At 32.4% G+C, this 18,987-nt stretch overlaps 2 protein-coding genes and 1 non-coding gene across 3 annotated transcripts; 2 read left to right on the top strand and 1 right to left on the bottom strand.

The window, feature by feature from the left end:
* Positions 1 to 3,292: 3,292 nt before the first annotated feature.
* On the top strand, positions 3,293 to 3,373 carry TRNAL-AAG (transfer RNA leucine (anticodon AAG)). Its single transcript has one exon. It is a non-coding gene; the product is annotated as a tRNA-Leu (tRNA).
* A 7,836-nt stretch (positions 3,374 to 11,209) lies between these two features.
* LOC137821415 (uncharacterized) lies at positions 11,210 to 13,520 on the top strand. Its single transcript, XM_068626001.1, has 3 exons — positions 11,210 to 11,894; positions 11,993 to 12,097; positions 12,182 to 13,520. Exons 1-3 carry the CDS (start codon positions 11,847 to 11,849, stop codon positions 13,115 to 13,117), a joined length of 1,089 nt encoding a protein of 362 aa, XP_068482102.1. The 5' UTR covers positions 11,210 to 11,846; the 3' UTR covers positions 13,118 to 13,520.
* A 2,611-nt stretch (positions 13,521 to 16,131) lies between these two features.
* Positions 16,132 to 18,582, bottom strand: LOC137820408 (acetolactate synthase 1, chloroplastic). The gene has a single exon (XM_068624490.2). It carries the CDS (start codon positions 18,373 to 18,375, stop codon positions 16,408 to 16,410), a length of 1,968 nt encoding a protein of 655 aa, XP_068480591.1. The 5' UTR covers positions 18,376 to 18,582; the 3' UTR covers positions 16,132 to 16,407.
* Positions 18,583 to 18,987: the final 405 nt, after the last annotated feature.

Here is an 18,987-nt window from a genome sequence, read left to right as displayed (position 1 = left end):
ACTGTAATGTCCTTCATCTCAACTCCTAAATTTAATCTTACATTTCAATTATTTTTTGCTACTAACTTCTGTCCAATATTTACACCAAGACGAAGTATGATAAAAATAGTAGAATCGAAACTAAAACCTATACTTATTTGTTTGCTCAGATTGTATGTTACTATTACAAGATCAGTAGTATATAAACCTAGTAATTTGGGAGATGAGTTTCTAAAATATTTGAGCATGAAAAAAATTGAAGCTTGCAGTTACAACTTTCATGGCTGAACAGTGTAATAACATTTGATGATTATCTTATAATTTTAAGCCGCGTGGTCCTTATGATGTTCTTATCAAGATGATACTATATATTTTTTAGACTGTATTCTTATCAAGACTTTAGCTTAGTTATTAGTAAATTGAAAACAACTAAATAATTATACATCATATATATTAAGATTCACAAAAAAGTTTGCTAAGGTTCATACCCCTTTCCACATACAACATTTTACTGGTGCATCACTAATATTCCTTGTAGTTCACAGCAAAATCATACGATTTAGTTTGTTAGCACCTATTCAATTTTGGCACTGAACTACCATAAAGGATTACAGGGGGGTGGTGTAGCCTTCCGAAATTTTTTAAATTAGGAGATTTTTCAATTTTTGTTTTATAACTGACTATTTAATTTTAATAAATATTAAAAAATAAAATTAAATATAATAAACAATAAAGAAATTGTGAAATGTATAAGAGAAAAAAAGTTAATATTTTTTAATATTCTTTTCCATCACCTATTCAGTTGGTTTTCTCTTAAATAGTAAAACACAAACTTATTGTTTTTATTCCATTTATTAAGGAAAAAAAAGGAAAATACAAACTCATTATTTCTATTCTCACCGTCCTTTCTTTTGAACACTTAGACACTGAAATATTAATTTCATAGTATAGTATTTTTGACAAAAAAAAAACGACGATTGTTCGCGAAGGTTTCTACAGGAACCCCTTGGTTCTGGCAAACAGTTTATATTTTATTATTTCTCATGCAAAAAGTTTTTTTGTTTTTGCAATGTTTAAAATATAAGAATTTAAATAGTTATATATTATATGTTTACATTCTAACTCACTTAAGTTTAAGGTTTATGGAAGATGATATGGTTACTTAAATTGAAAAAGAAATAACTAAACATTTTAGTTATGATCCAATTATTGATAAGTTTAAGAATTTTAAAGAACACTAAAAGTCCTTTAAATATGTTGTGAGTTTTTTTTATTGTTATTGTTATAGTTATATAAGAGTATATTAATTTGATTCCTGCAAAATTATTGTCAACTTGTCAAGATATGTTTTTAGAATACAATTCTTCTTTATAAAGAAATTACAATTTTTATAACAAAATATAATGATTGGAATAAGAATTAAAAAAATGAAAAATTTAAAAATATAAGAATATTTTGATTAATTAAAAATTATATAATTTTGAATTTCATTTAAAAAAAGTAAAAATTAAAAAATTTAATATTCTTTTATCTCTCAAATTCATGTTTCTTTTCTTTATATTCCTTTTCTATCCAACTTCAATTGGGATATTGTTGGCTTGGGTTTTAGTTGGACGCCCTATGCTCATAAGTCATTGGCTTAACATCATTTATTCAAGTGATGTAGTTAAATTGATGATGATGATTTTTTAGTTATTATCACAAAAAAATGTTTCTTTTATCAATATAGACTAGTGTTATTTTTTAGCTAAAGTTCATTAAGGTCTCGTTGAGATTTTTGTGTAATCATTTATATTATTTTTTAATTTGCCAAACACATTCTTTTTGCTAACATCATATATTATTTTTAGTTGATAACGTTTATATGTTAGCACTTTCTTAATAACACTGATAGGGTTATTTTTCAGCCCATGAGAACTAAAATGCTTAATCGACTCCAATGAAACTATTTTTTAGTTAAATATAAGTTAAAGTTTTTACATTGATGTTGATATAAATTATTTTCTAGTTGAAATTATTTGTCTATTAATGTGTGCTAAAACTATTTCTCACTTTCTTAGGATTTTCTCATCCAATATCAGTAGGATTATCTTTAAGTATATGTAAACAAAAGTAGGATTATCTTTAAGTATACGTCAACAAATTTTTTTGGTTGAATTATTAGCACTTATTCCTTGTCCATGTCTCCTTAAGTTGAAGTAATAATTTTTTGTATTTAAAAAGTGTTCAAAAAGTTACTTTCACTTCATAATTTAATATATTATTATTTTAATTATTTTAAATATTTAACATATATTATTAATATATATTATTATATTGCTAGAATAAGTTGTAAAGTGGAAGTATTTTGATTTATATGATAACATATTAAAACTTTTTGTCCTCCTATATACATTGGTCTCTTCTTTAGGTAAGCTTATAATATTCTCTCCATGAATAATATTGAGTACTTTTTCTTCTTGGTTTTCTCTTTTCCTGCATTTTGGTTTGTCCCCAAGTTTTCATCATGCACATTCAATATTCTTCCTATTTGTCTTTTATTTTTCAGTCTTTGTACAACTAAGATAGGATGCACAATCACTCCACATTCCTTGTGTCAATTTTTATCCCAAAATTTGCTTATGTCCTTTTTTTTTCCAGCGAAAAATAAAAAGAGGAAAATTACTTGAAGATAAAAAAGAGAAAAATATGATACTATACCTTTCTAAGTTTAAATACGGGGAGTAATTGATATTAAAAAATAATAAAAAGTTTATTACGTTGTCACTTACTTACAAATTGGGTGGTTATAATAGAAAAGAAAAGCTTTTAGAGCTACTTGTGCCTATAAAGTATTTTCCGAGTTAAAAAAAAAGAAACTTTATCGTGTAAGCTAACTGGTAATATGAATTCTAAGATGGATTAAGAAATGGTAAATGCAAAATAATTGTATACAAGCGATGAGTATTAACGACATATATAGTTATTTTTAATACACATTTAATTAATGGTTCAATTTTATTGAAAATCATAAAACTAAGAGAGACTTATTAAACAAGTAGTACCTATGATTCAGAATTCATTACACAACTATCTAAATTTTACAAAAATATTAATAACTTATAAAATTAATGAGTATTTTACATTTTACATATAAAATAAATTATATTAAGGGTTTATTATTTTCTACCAGAAATATTTTAGAAAAGTATATAATTTTGTTTCTAATATAATTTGTACTTTAAAGGGTTTTATTAATTTTAATCTAATTAATTATAAATTACATGAAAAGTAATTTGTATTATATATGCACTACAAAATATGTTTAATATAAGTTGAGATGGCCGAGTTGGTCTAAGGCGCCAGATTAAGGTTCTGGTCCGAAAGGGCGTGGGTTCAAATCCCACTCTCAACATTCTTTTAGTTAATGCAGAATTAGCAGCATTTTTGTGGGAACTCAAAAGTTATTGTTTGAAGTGGAAATGAATTTATATCTCTTGAACAATGTTTTAGATTTATGAATACTTTATTACAACAATCACATCCCACTTTTGAAGCTAAATTTTCTGAATGCAAGCTTACATTTCGATTTCTGCAGTAGTGTAGGGTTTGGCGCACAAACATGGTTCTGAGTTGCATGTTTGAGTAGACTATGAACCATTTTATATGGCTTTAATTTCCTTGATATTAATGATGATCCAAGAAAAACACAATATCTAATACGTAAGTCACATGTGATTAGATAAGATATTAAATTGGAATTGCTAAAACCTTTAAGTTGCATGATAAAATCAGAAGGAAAGAAAATAACTTCTGATGGTGATTCTTTTATATATATACGTTAGGACACTATGTGTTTCTTGATGTATGGATCGTGATTGTATAAACTAGCTTAGAACTGTACAACAAAACATTTATATGATTCAATGTCGTGGATGTATGTTTCTTGTTTGAACATGTATTTTGTGTCTTTCACCATCAGAGAAAAGTAAGGTTTTGCAACAAACATTTTAATGTCGGCAAGATTATTTAGAGAATATTTTCTTTAGTACAGGTGTATACCTTCGTAGGATTGTGCTAACTTTAAACCCATGAAGAATTTGAGTTGTCTAAGGTTCTTAATTTTAAAGGTATTATTTAAAAACATCTTAACTGCATCCATCTATGCATACAAGCAAAGAAATGAAAGAGGATGCAATTATCTTGGTGAACAAATATTGATAAGAGTTAGATTGAATGAAGTTAATGCTTGTAAGGAAGTTCCAAGTTTAGCAAACCATTGTTTAATTGCTTGTTTACATATTATCTTATAACTCTTAACATCAAAGAGTAAGTAGGAGGACCACCATTCAGTTTTCAACTGTAAAGTTCGGTAATCCTTCACAGAAGAATCTCATAAAACTTGGACATCCACCTCAGAAGACTTCAATTCATCTTCATTAAGAACATTAATATATATCATCATTTATGTGAGTAGGAAATTTTTAAGTATGGTAATTTTATTATTAAAAGAGAGTTTATAATTCTTTGCGAGAAGAATTGTATGACTTTGATTTGAGTAGTATTAGGTAAAAGATCTCTCAAACTAAGGGACCTGTGTGTTCTTTATTCATAAAAGAAGCAAAATGAATAAACTTCAATATAAATTTTACTAAAACATTTGGTTTTCAAGAAATTGTTAAATTAATTATTTTAGTAAATAACTATGCAAATTAGAAACTATATGTGAATTGTGATTTATTTATAAATTGGGACCAAGTGACCTTGTAGATGGAGATGAATAAAGTTTACAATTTGAAGAAGATATTTTTTATGAGTGAAATTTTGTATATCATAAAGTATTGTGTTAAATTTTAGAGTATGGATCAACTTATAGCAATTTTGTTTTGGACATGTTTGAATTTAAATAAAGAACATATTTTTAGATTATGTTTATATTTGATAATATCTAATTTAATTTTCTACATTTGTTTTCAAGATTAATTTTTTTTAGGCTTATTGTGTTTTTAAAATACACACACATACAATCAGGCTCAGAAAAGAAGAAATGTTGATAAGAAGACTCTTTCCTAAAAGGTTCTCCTTCTGAAGCCTTGTAAAACTGTATAATGTAGTTTACTTTTACTTTTTAAATTTTTGTACATGATTTTGGGCCTTGTATTTGGACCAAATTTTAGCTTAGGAGCAAGAAGCTTGAAGGGAGCACACATGGCATCCACATAGGCACCATTTGGACACCTACATGGAACCATTCCCTTCCTTTTTCCAAAATGACTATTCCTTCTCCTTCATGATGACTTATGTGCCTCATGCTTTCCTTCCTCTCCTCCTTAAGCCACTTGTCACATCTTGAATGGATAGTTTTGGAATACATTGATTGCCACATGGCAACCCATGTGATGCAAATCAAATAGATGTCATCAATAGAAGAAATGGACAAGGGCCGAAGCATTTAAAGTTCTTCTTATTAGTCTTTGCAAAAGATGAGGCCCAAGCCCAAAGCCCAAACCCAAGAAGGCCAAGCCCAAGAAAGCCCACTCCAATCAAAGAATCACTAGGAGCATGGCTAGATCATTGGGAAGAGATTGCCAAATGAAATCTCTCTTTGTAATATATTTTGTATTAAATTGTAAATAAGATAGGATAGCCTTAGGGAAGTGCCTAAAAAGGAAAACAAAAGAAACTATGCATGTAAAGGCACTTTTAGTCACTAGTTACTTAGAAATGGCTAGGAAGGTCACCTTTTGGCCTAGTTAGGTACCTTTTGCTCACAAAAGGAACTTGAAGGAGCCTTTCCTTCCTTCCTTACGTAGAGGGTCGGTCATCTCCCATTCTATAAAAGGAGAACTTTGCCTCTTTGTAAAACAGATTTGAAAATTGGAAGTAATGAAACTCTAGTGAAGTTTAGAGAAAGTTGTGAGTGTTGACTCTTCTTCTCTCTTTAGTCTCATCTTGTGAGCTCTTGGGACTCTCAAGTGGCGGCACCACCACTCATCTTGGAAGCAACCACCCTCCAAGTGGCGTGAAGATCATCCCTTGATCAACAACCACATAAGTCTTTCTTTCCATCTCCTTTTTCTTCCGGTTTGTGTTCTTTGTTGGTTTCCCTATTCCTTGTTCGCTGCAATTTGTCCTTGGTGTGTTTCTATCTTTTTCTACACGTTATTCCCCTTATAATCAGTGCAGATCTGTTGTACTCTTGTTGTTCTTGGTTCGTTTTCGTTTTGGTATCATTTTACATGCGAAATCTTGTTGTTTTCAAGTTCTTCTACATGGGTTTTGTTCTTTTGCTCATTTCATTCGGTAGATCCTTGTATGCTGCGTTAACTTGTTGTTCTTGGCACTGTTCTTGTGATTCCTGAACTGTTCTTGAGTAGTTCTTGGGGTTTACTTGCTGTTTTAGAGTTACCCATTCATTCTATATCCATATCATGTTATTGGAATCACATCACCATGACTGGAGAGTTTTTAGGTGTCACATGTCACTCCATGAATGGAGAGTTTTTGAGTTCCATTAGTCACTTTTGGCTCTATAGATAGAGGGTTCTTCTATTGTAAACATAAGACTTGAATTTTTTGTTTTCATAATTTCTCTCAAGTCTCACTTTTCTTTTGCTCTCACTCTCTTAGTGTAGAAGCCTTAGAAAAAGCTAGAAGGTTGGTCTAACCTCCTTCCTAGCACCTTTCTCCAGCAACACTCCAAAACTCATTCATTCTTGATCCATTTCTATTCAATTTTTATGTTGTCATGCCTTCTCCAATCATTCAAACCATCTTCAATCGAAGAACTTATGGAAGGAGCAAGGACAAATCCATCTCTAATACTAATGAAAATGGAAATACTGCAATGTTAGAAGTAACATTCAATATGTGTTAATTTTTCCTTTCCACTATAGAGTATTGTTGTGAAATTTCTATACATGTTGTGTGATGCATTATACCAAGTTTATTGTAAAAGTCTTCATAATCAAACTTTTAACCATTTTAAGATGAAGTGATACTATGACGAAAGGGTAACCTATGATTATGGTATACAATAAAGACCATCTTATAATTCAACTTGACCACTCATCTTCAATGTAATTGTATCTTATATCTAGCATGTTTTATATGAGAATAGGAAAGTTTCTCCAATTGCAGACCCAGAATCGTACAAGTCTCACACCCTAAATACAAGAGAGATACGTATCATTCATAAAACTCAAACACAGGCCACCAAAACCCTAACTCTACAAAAAAAAAAATCAAACTTCCAGAAATTTCTCACCCAACATCTCATCAAAGAACCCTTGCAATAATAAATCCAAAACACACAACCTAGTGCATGGGAAAACACCCATCAAAACCAAAGCGACCGAATGAACGACTACACATCACACGATCCTCACACCATACATAACGACGACAAACAACAACAAGAGAAGAGAAACAACACAACAAGAGAAGAGGAACAAAACATCAGTGGAAGACAGAAAATGCAAATGAGCAAGAATGAGAAATTTCTCCTCAAATTTCGATTTTTTTTGTCATGTCATGTCACATCAATCTATGTTTGTTAAATCACGCCACGTTGCAGTTTGTCAACTGTGCATTAGTTTACAAAGCGTGTCAACATATTGAGATTCATATATATATTAGGCGTTATATATATAAATATATTTCAATACTGAAAGTCTTTAATAATTAAAAGCTTTTATAATGATTAAAAGTCTTTAATGATTACGATGACAAAACGAATAACATCACCTATTTTCACCTCACTTGTCATTGACTTGCCAAACATGATTGAGGTGAGCTAACTCTGGTTATGATTAAATGACTGAAAATTTTGGTTTGTTCTATTAGAAAACAACTCAGTTATTTATATATATATATATATATATATATATATATATATATATATATATATGAAAAACATTGTTAATCACTTAAATATTTAAGTTTTTTATTCCATCTAATTGATTGTTGAAATTTAATTTGTAATATTAATGATTTAAATAGAATAATCTTGTATGTATTTAAATTCTTCAAATAATATAATACAAAAATTATGTGAGTCAGTTTATCTTATTTTATTTCTGACTAATCGATTTGATAGGTCAGCGAAATTAAGTAGAATGATTAACAAGTTAAAATCACTAATTTGACATACTTTTCTCATGCATATTAATAATCATGATACAATGCATCAATAATTTTTTTTCTTAATGATTATTCCAAAAGCTAATAACTATGGATTCATATATGTTCGCAGATATATTTTGGCTAATTAAATCATTTTAATGTTGTAATAACTTATAGAAACTTGGATTCATATATGTTCGCAGATATAACTATTTCACTGATAAACATGGTTATATTAAATATATTTTTACCTAATGATGTTATAAGCATCAAATGTGAATTTTTTTTATGCCATAAAACATAAAAATAAATAAGGAATGAAGTATAATCCTCGTTAAGCCCGAAATGTTAAATACGACAAATGATAATTGAGAATAACACAAACATTTAAAAAAAACAAATTATCTTTGATTTTTTTAAATCCTTCAATAATTAATTGGAGACCATGAAAAATGAATATTTGTAATTAATCCATTAAATATATTTAATATTGAACATTCCAATGTCTTGAAATTATATCTCTCTTGAAAACTATGAAGTTCAACCTAAAAAGTTGAAGATTGTCTTTTCAAGGTATCTTAAAAATGTGACAAATATTAATTATCTCTTTCTGAAGAAATCTTTCTCTTATTCTCTATATAAAGAGAACTTGTGAGGGAGAGAAATGCAAGCAAGAACAAACAAGTGAGAAGAGCAACATAGAGAGTAAATGAGAGAATTGATATCTACCATAGTGTGAGATTAAAAATCCTAGTAAGAGACTAAAGAGACATTGTATTTAATCTTTGTTGGGTGAGATTAAATGTTACCCTCAAAGTGAGACAAATATTGTAATCCTCATAAAGGACTATTATGCTTGAGAACGTGGACTCCATCAATTATTCTGAATTAATTAAGAGATAAAATCTAACAAGTCAACTAACATATCTTTAATATACTATTGGATTGCAATAACATCATAAGACTCAATGTAACTATATCATCTAATTAAAAATGTTATAAAATAGGTTTTTATAATAACACCAACATAGTATTATACTCATTTACTTTTTCATGTTTATTTTTTTCACTTATTAAAAAAATGTTAAGCAAATAACAAATGGCATACCTAAAGAGATGATCGCTTAAAGAAAGTTGAGATGACCAAAAGGTTGAAAGGTATAAAAAGTGAAAAACGTAAATTACAAAAATCACTACAAATATGAGAAAGTGTTTCAAAACAAGTAATATACTCAAACTTTTGAAAATTCTTCCTTTTCACCTACTTACCAAGTGATTTGAAGTTTTTAAACAATCTTTGAGAAGTGAAAAATTAACAACACAACTATCTTGTTATTTTGAGATGAATAATAATTCGTCATTAAAAACATTAAATATTATGTTACTCGTATATAAATGATAACACATAAAATCATTACTACATAATTTACTAACCAACATCACTGTAATTTTGTACGCATTGGTATCCAAAAAATATTGAAAAATAACTAAGATATTTTATATATAAATTATTATTAATTAATTAAGAGATAAAATCTAACAAGTGAACTAACAAATCTTTAATATACTATTTGATTGCAATAACATTATAAGACTCAATGTAACTATATCATTGTAAAAAAAGTTTTTATAATAATTAACACCAACATAGTTTATACTCATATTTACTTTTTCATGTATATTTTTTTCACCTATATACAAGTAATTACTGTATTTATTCCTTATTATTACCCATAAGTCAGCTCATATAGCAGGAGATAATAAATTTCACTTTATTAAGAATTTAATTAAGAACTTGTTTCAAAGTTGCTCAATTTTCCAAAAAAACAAATATTAGAATAAAAAAAATCCTTTGAGTCTACTTTGAAATCTGATAAAAAATATCATTCCAAAACTTATGAAAAAACATATGAAATAAATATACAAAAATCAATCTTATATTTCAAAAATATAGTATTAGAGTTTTATAAACTCAACCTTCCCAATTTCCACATATATTGGATAGTTGGCCATTGAAGCATTCAAGTCATGTATGCAAATTCAACCATGCCCTACGGCATTCCATTATTTATTATCCTCGTTAGTTTAATTATTTATTAATCTTGGTTTAGTTATTAAATTATTATATTAAACACTTTATTGTGACCCCCTTGTCCTTTGTCCATATCTAATATTCTTTTGAAGGAATCTCTAAAGGGCATAATGCCCTCTTCCTCCCTGTAAATAAAGATTGATTTATTTTGTATAATTATATTGGTACATGTCTTTTTTAATTGTTTTTCAAAGACTCATTGGTTGTTCTACAGTAGGGAAACAAATAATAAAGGTCAAATCCCCATATGATCCTAACATTAACTTAATATTTTCGTCCTTATCAATAGTATGCAAGTTGTGGCGTGACATATGGGAAATTCAATTAACAAATTCACTTCTATTTTCCATTACCATTTATTAATATTAAACACTGTTTGTTGCAATGACTATATCATATCATGGTGCTTATTATTGCCAAAAATTAGTTTTATTTCTCTTTCTTATTTCACATTAAATCACGTTCTAGAATTTCACCTACTACTTACAAACCCACAATTTCATTTTTCTATTATAAACTTTTTCCATTTCATATAAGTTGAAAAGCTTTTCTTCCTGAAAGTATTAAGGATGGAGTAAACCTTATAAAATTGATTTCCATCACTTATATATTATAAAATTTAGGGTTTAGGGTTTCTTACATCAAGCATGCAACCGCTGTTCCAATGGTGATTTTATTGCTGAATTTTATCTCTTAAATATGAATCAGTTCTCAGTTGAAGCGAATTCATAATGAACCTAGGTTTTACCTGAGCAAAATTCAGTGACAGTCAATTTTGTTCAGGTTTAAGTAATGTCTTTAAATGCAGCTGTTAAAACGATTAGAAAGCCTTTTCAAGAAGGTAATAAAACTTAATTACCCAGTGATTTGAAAATTTGAAGTATTCTATCGGTAAAGTATGCTGAGATATTTTTTTAAAAAAAGATGCCATGGCTCTGTTGACATTTCATCAAGGTTCTCCAATGATCATTTTCCATTAAGAATATAAAACTGAAGAGTGACGTTTATTTAACAATTAACAAATATGGTGATGTTGTTGCCAATGGAAAGCAACACCTCAAAAATCTTCTCCTAACGTCTCAATTAATAGAGTTTAACAATCAAACCCTAGGTTCAGACTTTAATTAAGGTTGAGTTTTGAATTTTGAAACCAATAATTTTAGGTACCAGGGAATAATTCTGGAGAATATTGCACAAACAAACCATGGTTAAGGCAAGAGGGACATGTCACCCGTTTCATCATCACCTTCTATTTTAAAGCCTTGCTATTGTCTTTCTCGGTGTAATCATCTGACTTTATTTGTTTTCTTAATTTCTTTGGCACATAAGAAAATTCACAGCTTCAACAAGAAGTGTCATCTTTGTGAGTTTGGCTGGGCCAAAGTTTGTTTTCAAACATGCCCCCTTCTTCCTCTTTTCCTTTCATTCTTCTTTTTAGTCATTGATAATATTAATACCCCATCTTAATCATCCTACTTCATTGGATTGATTTCTCTCTAGCCTTAATCTCTTAGAAAACATTTGTTAGAGGATCTTTTAAAAGGACTTCTACACATATTGTCTTCTGTTCTTTTCTTTCTTGTTGTTGTTGTTCACCATCTACCTAAGATTTTCTCAGGTACTGTACACTAAACAGAATTATCTTATGTTTCTGTAAGTGAAGACAATTAATATGGGAACTAACCGGCAGGAGCATGAAATTTCAGAAGGAGGATCTGAGGTAAAGTGGTCACAATTCAAAGCTATATATATAGTCAGCTCTATGTTTGTATATTTTAAGGTAGATGTAACAACTCTGAATTCCAATTCCTAAATCAGGTTCAATATCAAGAGATGGTAGAAAATGAAGTGAAGGAGGCTCAGAAAGGTCCAACACAAAAAATAATAACTGAGAGCTGCAAATCAAACAGCATGGTTGTAAAGGTGATTATCATATTCCCACTTTTTCTTCTATCTTTTTGGGATGTTGCATGTTGAATTGAAGCTGAAAAATGGTCTGAAATGCAGAAACGGCAAACGTTGATTCCTGCTCACATCATAGCTGAAGCCATATCAACTATCCCTGATCTTGACATTAGATGGTCAGGTCCAATCACACCAAAAGAAATGGAATATGTTGAACAATATGTCCTAGCAAAATATCCAGAATATTCAGGCGTGATGGAAGGAGATGGAAATGGTATAGACTTGTGTAGCTTTATCATCTATGAGGAGCCTTCAGAACCCGTGATGGATGATAGGGGCAAGTCACCAAGAGAGTCTTCTACATATTTGTTTGGCAGTAATCTCCCTGAAATGGATAGGGCCAAGATCCAGTTGGAGCCATCAAGATTACTGGACATTCTCAACAAGAAATCCTCATTTACTGGAAGTTTCATCTCTATCCCAGAAATCCAAGCTCGTAATAAGATTTTGAAGCATTATGGGTTGCCTGATGAAGAGTACCTTGTTCTCTTCACTCCGAGCTACAAGGATGCTATGATGCTGGTGGGAGAAAGTTACCCTTTTGTTAAGGGAAACTACTACATGACCATTCTTGACCAGGAAGAAGACTACATCAGGGAATTTGCTTCTTTTAAGGAGTCCAAGGTGATCTCAGCACCCAAGACTTGGCTGGATTTGAGGATCAGCGGATCTCAGCTGAGTCAAAACTTTAGGAGGAGGTGTAAGATCAGCTCAAAAGGCTTGTTCTCTTACCCAGTTGATGCAAATGGAACAATGCATTGGATTTCTGAGGCTCATAGGAACAACTGGCATGTTCTACTTGATGCATCTGCCCTGGTGGTGGGAAAGGATAGGCTACATCTTCTTGCACTTCACCGGCCGGACTTTGTCATCTGTAGTCTTGACAACATTCATTCCAACCCTTCAAGAATCACTTGTCTCTTAGTCAGAAAGAAATCCTTTGAGAACTCAGCTGCCTCATCTCAGGTAGTTGATTGAGTGATAAGGAGTACTTTCTCAAGATTTTAGAGCAACTAGAAGATGGACAAAATTTCCATGCAGATTCTTAGGTGTTTTTTCTCTTGTCAGAATTGGAACTTCACCTTAATTAACTTATATCAATCTTTAATGCAAACTACTAAGGTGAACTTCCAATTCTGATGGAAGAACCACTTAATAAACTGCAATTAAGTTTTGTCACAGCAAAATTTGGTATCATTGATTCTCAGAAGTCATGACTTTTCCTGGAGTACTTTTTGTATATTGAATAAATGAAAACATGCATATATAAGACCAATTATCACTGGTAGGAACGAATTAAGCCTTCCTAATCATCTGGTTTGTTTGTAATTTATAAGCAATATAAGTAATTATCTTAATTTGGTAAGTTATCCCAGCCAAACCCATTTTTTCAATATTATTAGTTTTGAAGAACTTTATTCTACTTTAACTTCTGACCATGTATAACTATTACAAATGCATGTACTGGTTCTTAAAACTCTCTTATCAAGTTTTGATATGTTTAGTTTTCAAATCTTTTGGTTCCAAAACCTGGAAGCTTGCAAACCCTGTCATTTATATTTTATCTTGCAAGACACAAAAATACAAATACATACGCGTACAATTTTAGTTAGCTGAGTGGTGTCACGAAATTCTGCGTTGGCATTTGGTAACATCGATGCTTAGGGACGTGTAGACCAAGACATCTTATGAATTAAGTTGTTTGAGTGAAGCATGTCCGGTCAAGTTAGCAAGTTGTCTGCAGTGCAAAAGTCAAAATTCAAAAGGTTCGTTTTGTCCCTGTCCATACTGCAAAATTTGCTTTATTCTATGTTTAGAGTACAAAACCATGGACAGAAATTCAGAATCCGTGCTTATCACGATTGTCTGAATGAGTTCAAGAAAATGTCCTAAAAGAAATGCAATGGATTCAATATCTAATTTGCTATCTTCATTTCATGCTCAAAGTGCATCTTTATTTCTGACTTTCTTTAATCTTAGAAACAATTATACACTGTTAGTTTCATCTGCTGACAAAGTTATATTTGCCACTACATGCAATTTGGTTTTTGAGGATCTTGTAGGTGAATGAACATAGACTATAGCATCATAGACTAGAAAATGGTTGATGGTGAACTTTTCTCAGCACCTATAGCATGTTGTCTTTCAAATACTCTAGCGGAAAAGAGGCCACTAATGAATAAAGATAAGCATCTTTTTGTCTTGTCAAGATTGAATTATGGTGCACAAATAATGCAGTTCATAGTAGATGATATAAATATGGAAGAATAGTGATTCTTTCCCCAAGTGGTAGTAGGTTACTTTAGAGTTTGTTTGGATAAGTTTTTTCTTAAAAATGGTAGGCTACTTCTAAAAGTGAAAAGTAAAATTACTTTTTCATAAATTAGAATTAACTTAAAGACAAATTAAAAATAAAACATTAAATAAATTATTATGAGAATTTAAAAAAGAAATTTATATATAAAATTAATTTTAGTTTATAAAAAAAGTTAATTTAATTTATTTACTATTAAAATATTTACTAAAAATTTGATAAAAACATACCATTTGATGGATTAAAGTGAAAATGGTTCATATTTTGATTGGCAATATTATGTGTTAAAATGAAGAATAAAGTTTGTTTTACATTTCAAAATAGTAGAAAACACATGCTTAACAACTTCTTATAATAATATAATAATATTTAAATTAAAAAATATATATTATTTTATTGAGTTATTAAATGAATGTGTCTATTGCTGTGTAATGCATCATTATACATTTATGAATGATGTTGTAAGATGGCATAATGTTTAGTCATAATTATGGGAGTTAAGACTATCGTGGAAGGCGAAATTGGCAAGAAAACAATAATTGACTTCATGCCAAAAAAATTACGGCGCATGCCTTGTGTGCAGAGACTATATCTGTTTACAGGAAGATTCCTAGAAATTACTCTATTCATGAATTTAAGTAATTAATTTTTTTTAATAAAAGATAATAAATATTGAAAATTAATGATATAAAGCTTTTATTTTTCTTATTAGGATTGGAGAAGATGGATAACCATAAATTTTATAACCATTATTCTCTTTTAAACATTAATTGATTGTATGTGAAACAATATGGTTAATTTAAAAAAAACTTATTTGAAAAACATTATAATTCGTTTGACAAATTTAATGTCAATAAATAACTTCAATATGAATTAGTTGAAAAAGTCTTGTAAACTTTTCAGTACTTACTTAGTTGAAACTAAACAAATAATAATTTATATTGTTCTTTCAAAATTATCTACACTACTCTCTTTATAAATAATCATTTCTATCTTTCTATTTAACTGTTTCTTATTTGTTTAATATTGGAAAAAATAGTGTGGATTATATGATTTGTGACTGCCCCCATCTTGTTCACTCTTAATAAGAGAAAAATAATTTATCTGATTAATTTATTGCAGCTATTATCTTTTGTTAAAAAATTGTTAATTAATACCTTTTACTACTTTGAAGATTGAGTCATCTCATTCCTTCTTCATCTCCATATCCTCTCTTCTAGTTTTCTTGAATGGAAAATCTTATTACTTCACTAGTTGTAATTATGCCCCCACTTCAACCATGGGACTTCTTCAGAACCCTCACAATCATCTCCCTTTAAAGGTTACTTGGCCATTGCTCTTTCCGAAGAAAATAAAGTATATGGGCTTCAAGAATAACTAAAGACTTAAATAGAAACCCCAATTTAATGACAAATCATTTTTGGTAGTTTACTGACAAATAAATGCATTAAACTATTTAACACCTATTATTCCTAAAATTGTAATTCCACTTTGCCATTAGCAATTGACATTTAGTTGTCTTAAGTGAGGTCATTGAAGATAAGTCCTAACATATTGTTTTGTACTATTTAGTTCATGACTTTCTTGTAATTTTTCTACAATCCAATAACTTTGCCATTTATAGAGTTTGGTGGACCAGGTAGATGGAGCAACGGTAACAGAGGAGTTACTTCGACTCTTGATTTAATAGATTCTAGTTATATTTGTGACAGAACATATCATGTGCAGTCTCATTACTACATACTACAGCAAAACCCAGGAGTACAGGTAGAGTAGAGATAGAAGAGGGGATAGACACCACACCACTGCATATGGCAAGTTAAAGAAAAGGGGAAAAACATAGACTTGCTACAAAACACTAGTACCAACTATTATGCCCATCCATGCAACTAGGAAAGCACTATATGTATATTATACAAAACAACAAGCATGAGGGTACATTTGGTGTTGGCACTCAGTACCTTGTTCTACCATCCCCCTCAGTAATCACATCCTCAAAGGATCCATTACTGGGAATCATCGGCAACACGTGTTCCTGATGAGGGACTATGACCTCAAGAAGATAGGGGCCAGGGGTGTCCAACATTTTCTGAATTTCTCCTCTAAGCTCTTCCTTCTTAGTCACACGCACTGCGGGTATCCCACAAGCATCTGCAAACTTTAGCATGTTGGGGAATATCTCATTCTCCCTCGAGGGATCTCCCAGATAGGTGTGAGCTCTGTTGGCCTTGTAGAACCGATCCTCCCACTGAACCACCATACCCAAGTGCTGATTATTCAACAACAATATCTTCACAGGGATATTCTCCACTCTTATAGTGGCCAACTCTTGAACATTCATTATGAAACTCCCATCCCCATCAATGTCAACCACCACAGCACCAGGGTTCCCAACAGCAGCACCCATAGCCGCAGGCAATCCAAAACCCATAGCTCCAAGACCCCCTGACGTCAACCACTGTCTAGGCCTCTTGTACTTGTAGAATTGCGCAGCCCACATTTGATGCTGCCCTACCCCAGTGCTAATTATAGCATCCCCATTTGTCAACTCATCGAGAACCTCAATGGCGTACTGAGGAGAAATCCCATCATCAAACGTCTTATAACTCAAAGGAAACTTTCCTTTCTGCACATTAATCTCTTCTCTCCAAGCTCCAAAATCAACCTTCCCCTTCACCCCCATATTCTCCAAAATCCTGTTAATCCCCTGCAATGCCAACTTCAAATCCCCACAAACCGATACGTGTGGCTGCTTATTCTTCCCAATCTCAGCGGAATCAATATCAATGTGAACAATCTTAGCCCTACTAGCAAAAGCCTCGAGCTTCCCGGTGACACGGTCGTCAAACCTCACCCCAAAGGCAAGCAACAAATCACTCTTATCAACGGCGTAGTTGGCATAAACAGTACCATGCATGCCCAACATTTGAAGGGAATGCTCGTGGCCAATAGGAAAAGTTCCAAGGCCCATTAATGTGCTGGCAACAGGAATCCCAGTGAGTTCCACAAACCGCTTTAACTCTGCGCTGGAGTTCAAAGAGCCACCTCCCACATACAAAACGGGCTTCTGGGCCTCCAATATGAGTCTGACAATCTGCTCCAGTTCGGCCTCACTGGAGAGCTTGGGCAGCCTGGCGGTGTACCCGGGGAGCTTAACCGGAATGTCCCAATTAGGAACCGCCAGTTGCTGCTGAACGTCTTTGGGGACGTCGATCAGGACTGGGCCGGGCCGGCCCGAAGTAGCGATGAAGAAGGCCTCACTGACGACCTGAGGAATGTCGTCGACGTCGAGGATGAGGTAGTTGTGTTTGGTGATGGATCTGGAAACTTCCACGATGGGGGTTTCCTGGAAGGCGTCGGTGCCGATCATCCGCCGCGGTACCTGCCCGGTGATGGCCACCACCGGCACGCTGTCCATCATCGCGTCCGCTAGGCCGCTCACGAGGTTGGTGGCACCGGGGCCGGATGTGGCGATGCACACGCCGGGAAGCCCCGTCGACCGCGCGTAGCCCTCAGCCGCGAAGACGCCGCCCTGCTCGTGACGCGGGAGCACGTTTCGAATGGCCGCAGTGCGCGTGAGCGCCTGGTGGATCTCCATCGACGCGCCGCCGGGGTACGCGAAGACGGTGGAGACGCCCTGCCGCTCCAGCGCCTCGACGAGGATGTCCGCACCCTTACGCGGCTCGTCTGGAGCGAACCGCGAGAGGAAAGGCTCGGCGGCCGGAGAAGACAGGACCAAGGCGGGTGGTGTGGCTGCCGGAGGCTTGGGGTGGGAACATGAGATTGCGAGAGGGTGAGCGTGAGAGGGCTTAGTGAGGGTTGGGTGAGAGAGAGGGACGGTGGATCTGACAATGCGTTTGGGAAAGGCGGAGTAGCAAGAACAAGCAGAAAATGGGGTTCTTGAAGAAGCGGTGGCCGCCATTGTGAACTGAGGGTACTGTGAACACTAAGTGTGCATGGTAAATGATTTTATTTAGAGGAAAAAGAAGCTTTTGTTTTTACCTTTCTACCCTTCCTTTTTCTGATAACTCCCGTGCTTCCCCGTGGGTAAAATGGGCAATTTGGCATAGTGAGTGTCAGTGAGTGAGTGGTGATTATAGAGTGGGAGTGTGATGTGAGAGCCTGATAGCCACACAGAGGCTGCAAATCAAAGAAGCAGACATTTTATTATTGTTGTGCTTGGTAGGGCCCACCATTCAAACCTTCAATCAACATAAATCACTTGAGAAACAACTAAACACCCTTTACCTCCTTCTTTATTTCACCCACTATGCCACTCAAATTAATTTAAATCATTCTAACTATATTTATGAATCCTATGTATCAAATTTATAATAACTTTCAATATTTGAAATTCATCTATCAATTATTATTATTATTTTAGTGCTCAAACCTCCACAGCTAAGGTTTAACTTATTAAATGATATAGAGCAATAAAATTAAACTCCCAATATTTATTTATAACATCTTTTTGGAAAATCTGATTTTCTTTATATAAGATCTCTTTGTAGTTAATTAAATGCCGTTAAATATT

The sequence above is a fragment of the Phaseolus vulgaris genome, chromosome 9, assembly GCF_051622355.1.
Source record: "Phaseolus vulgaris cultivar YP4 chromosome 9, ASM5162235v1, whole genome shotgun sequence".
In the NCBI taxonomy this organism is placed as follows: Eukaryota; Viridiplantae; Streptophyta; class Magnoliopsida; order Fabales; family Fabaceae; genus Phaseolus; species Phaseolus vulgaris.
The sequence above is the reverse complement of the archived record's forward strand: the minus strand, read 5'-3'. Positions and strand labels throughout refer to the sequence as shown.

Coding starts and splice junctions, on each gene's coding strand:
- LOC137821415 (XM_068626001.1), top strand. CDS start 11,847: ATGGGAACTAACCGGCAGGAGCATGAAATTTCAGAAGGAGGATCTGAG. Junction 11,895..11,992: donor TTTCAGAAGGAGGATCTGAG/GTAAAGTGGTCA, acceptor TTCCTAAATCAG/GTTCAATATCAAGAGATGGT. Junction 12,098..12,181: donor CAAACAGCATGGTTGTAAAG/GTGATTATCATA, acceptor TCTGAAATGCAG/AAACGGCAAACGTTGATTCC.
- LOC137820408 (XM_068624490.2), bottom strand. CDS start 18,375: ATGGCGGCCACCGCTTCTTCAAGAACCCCATTTTCTGCTTGTTCTTGC.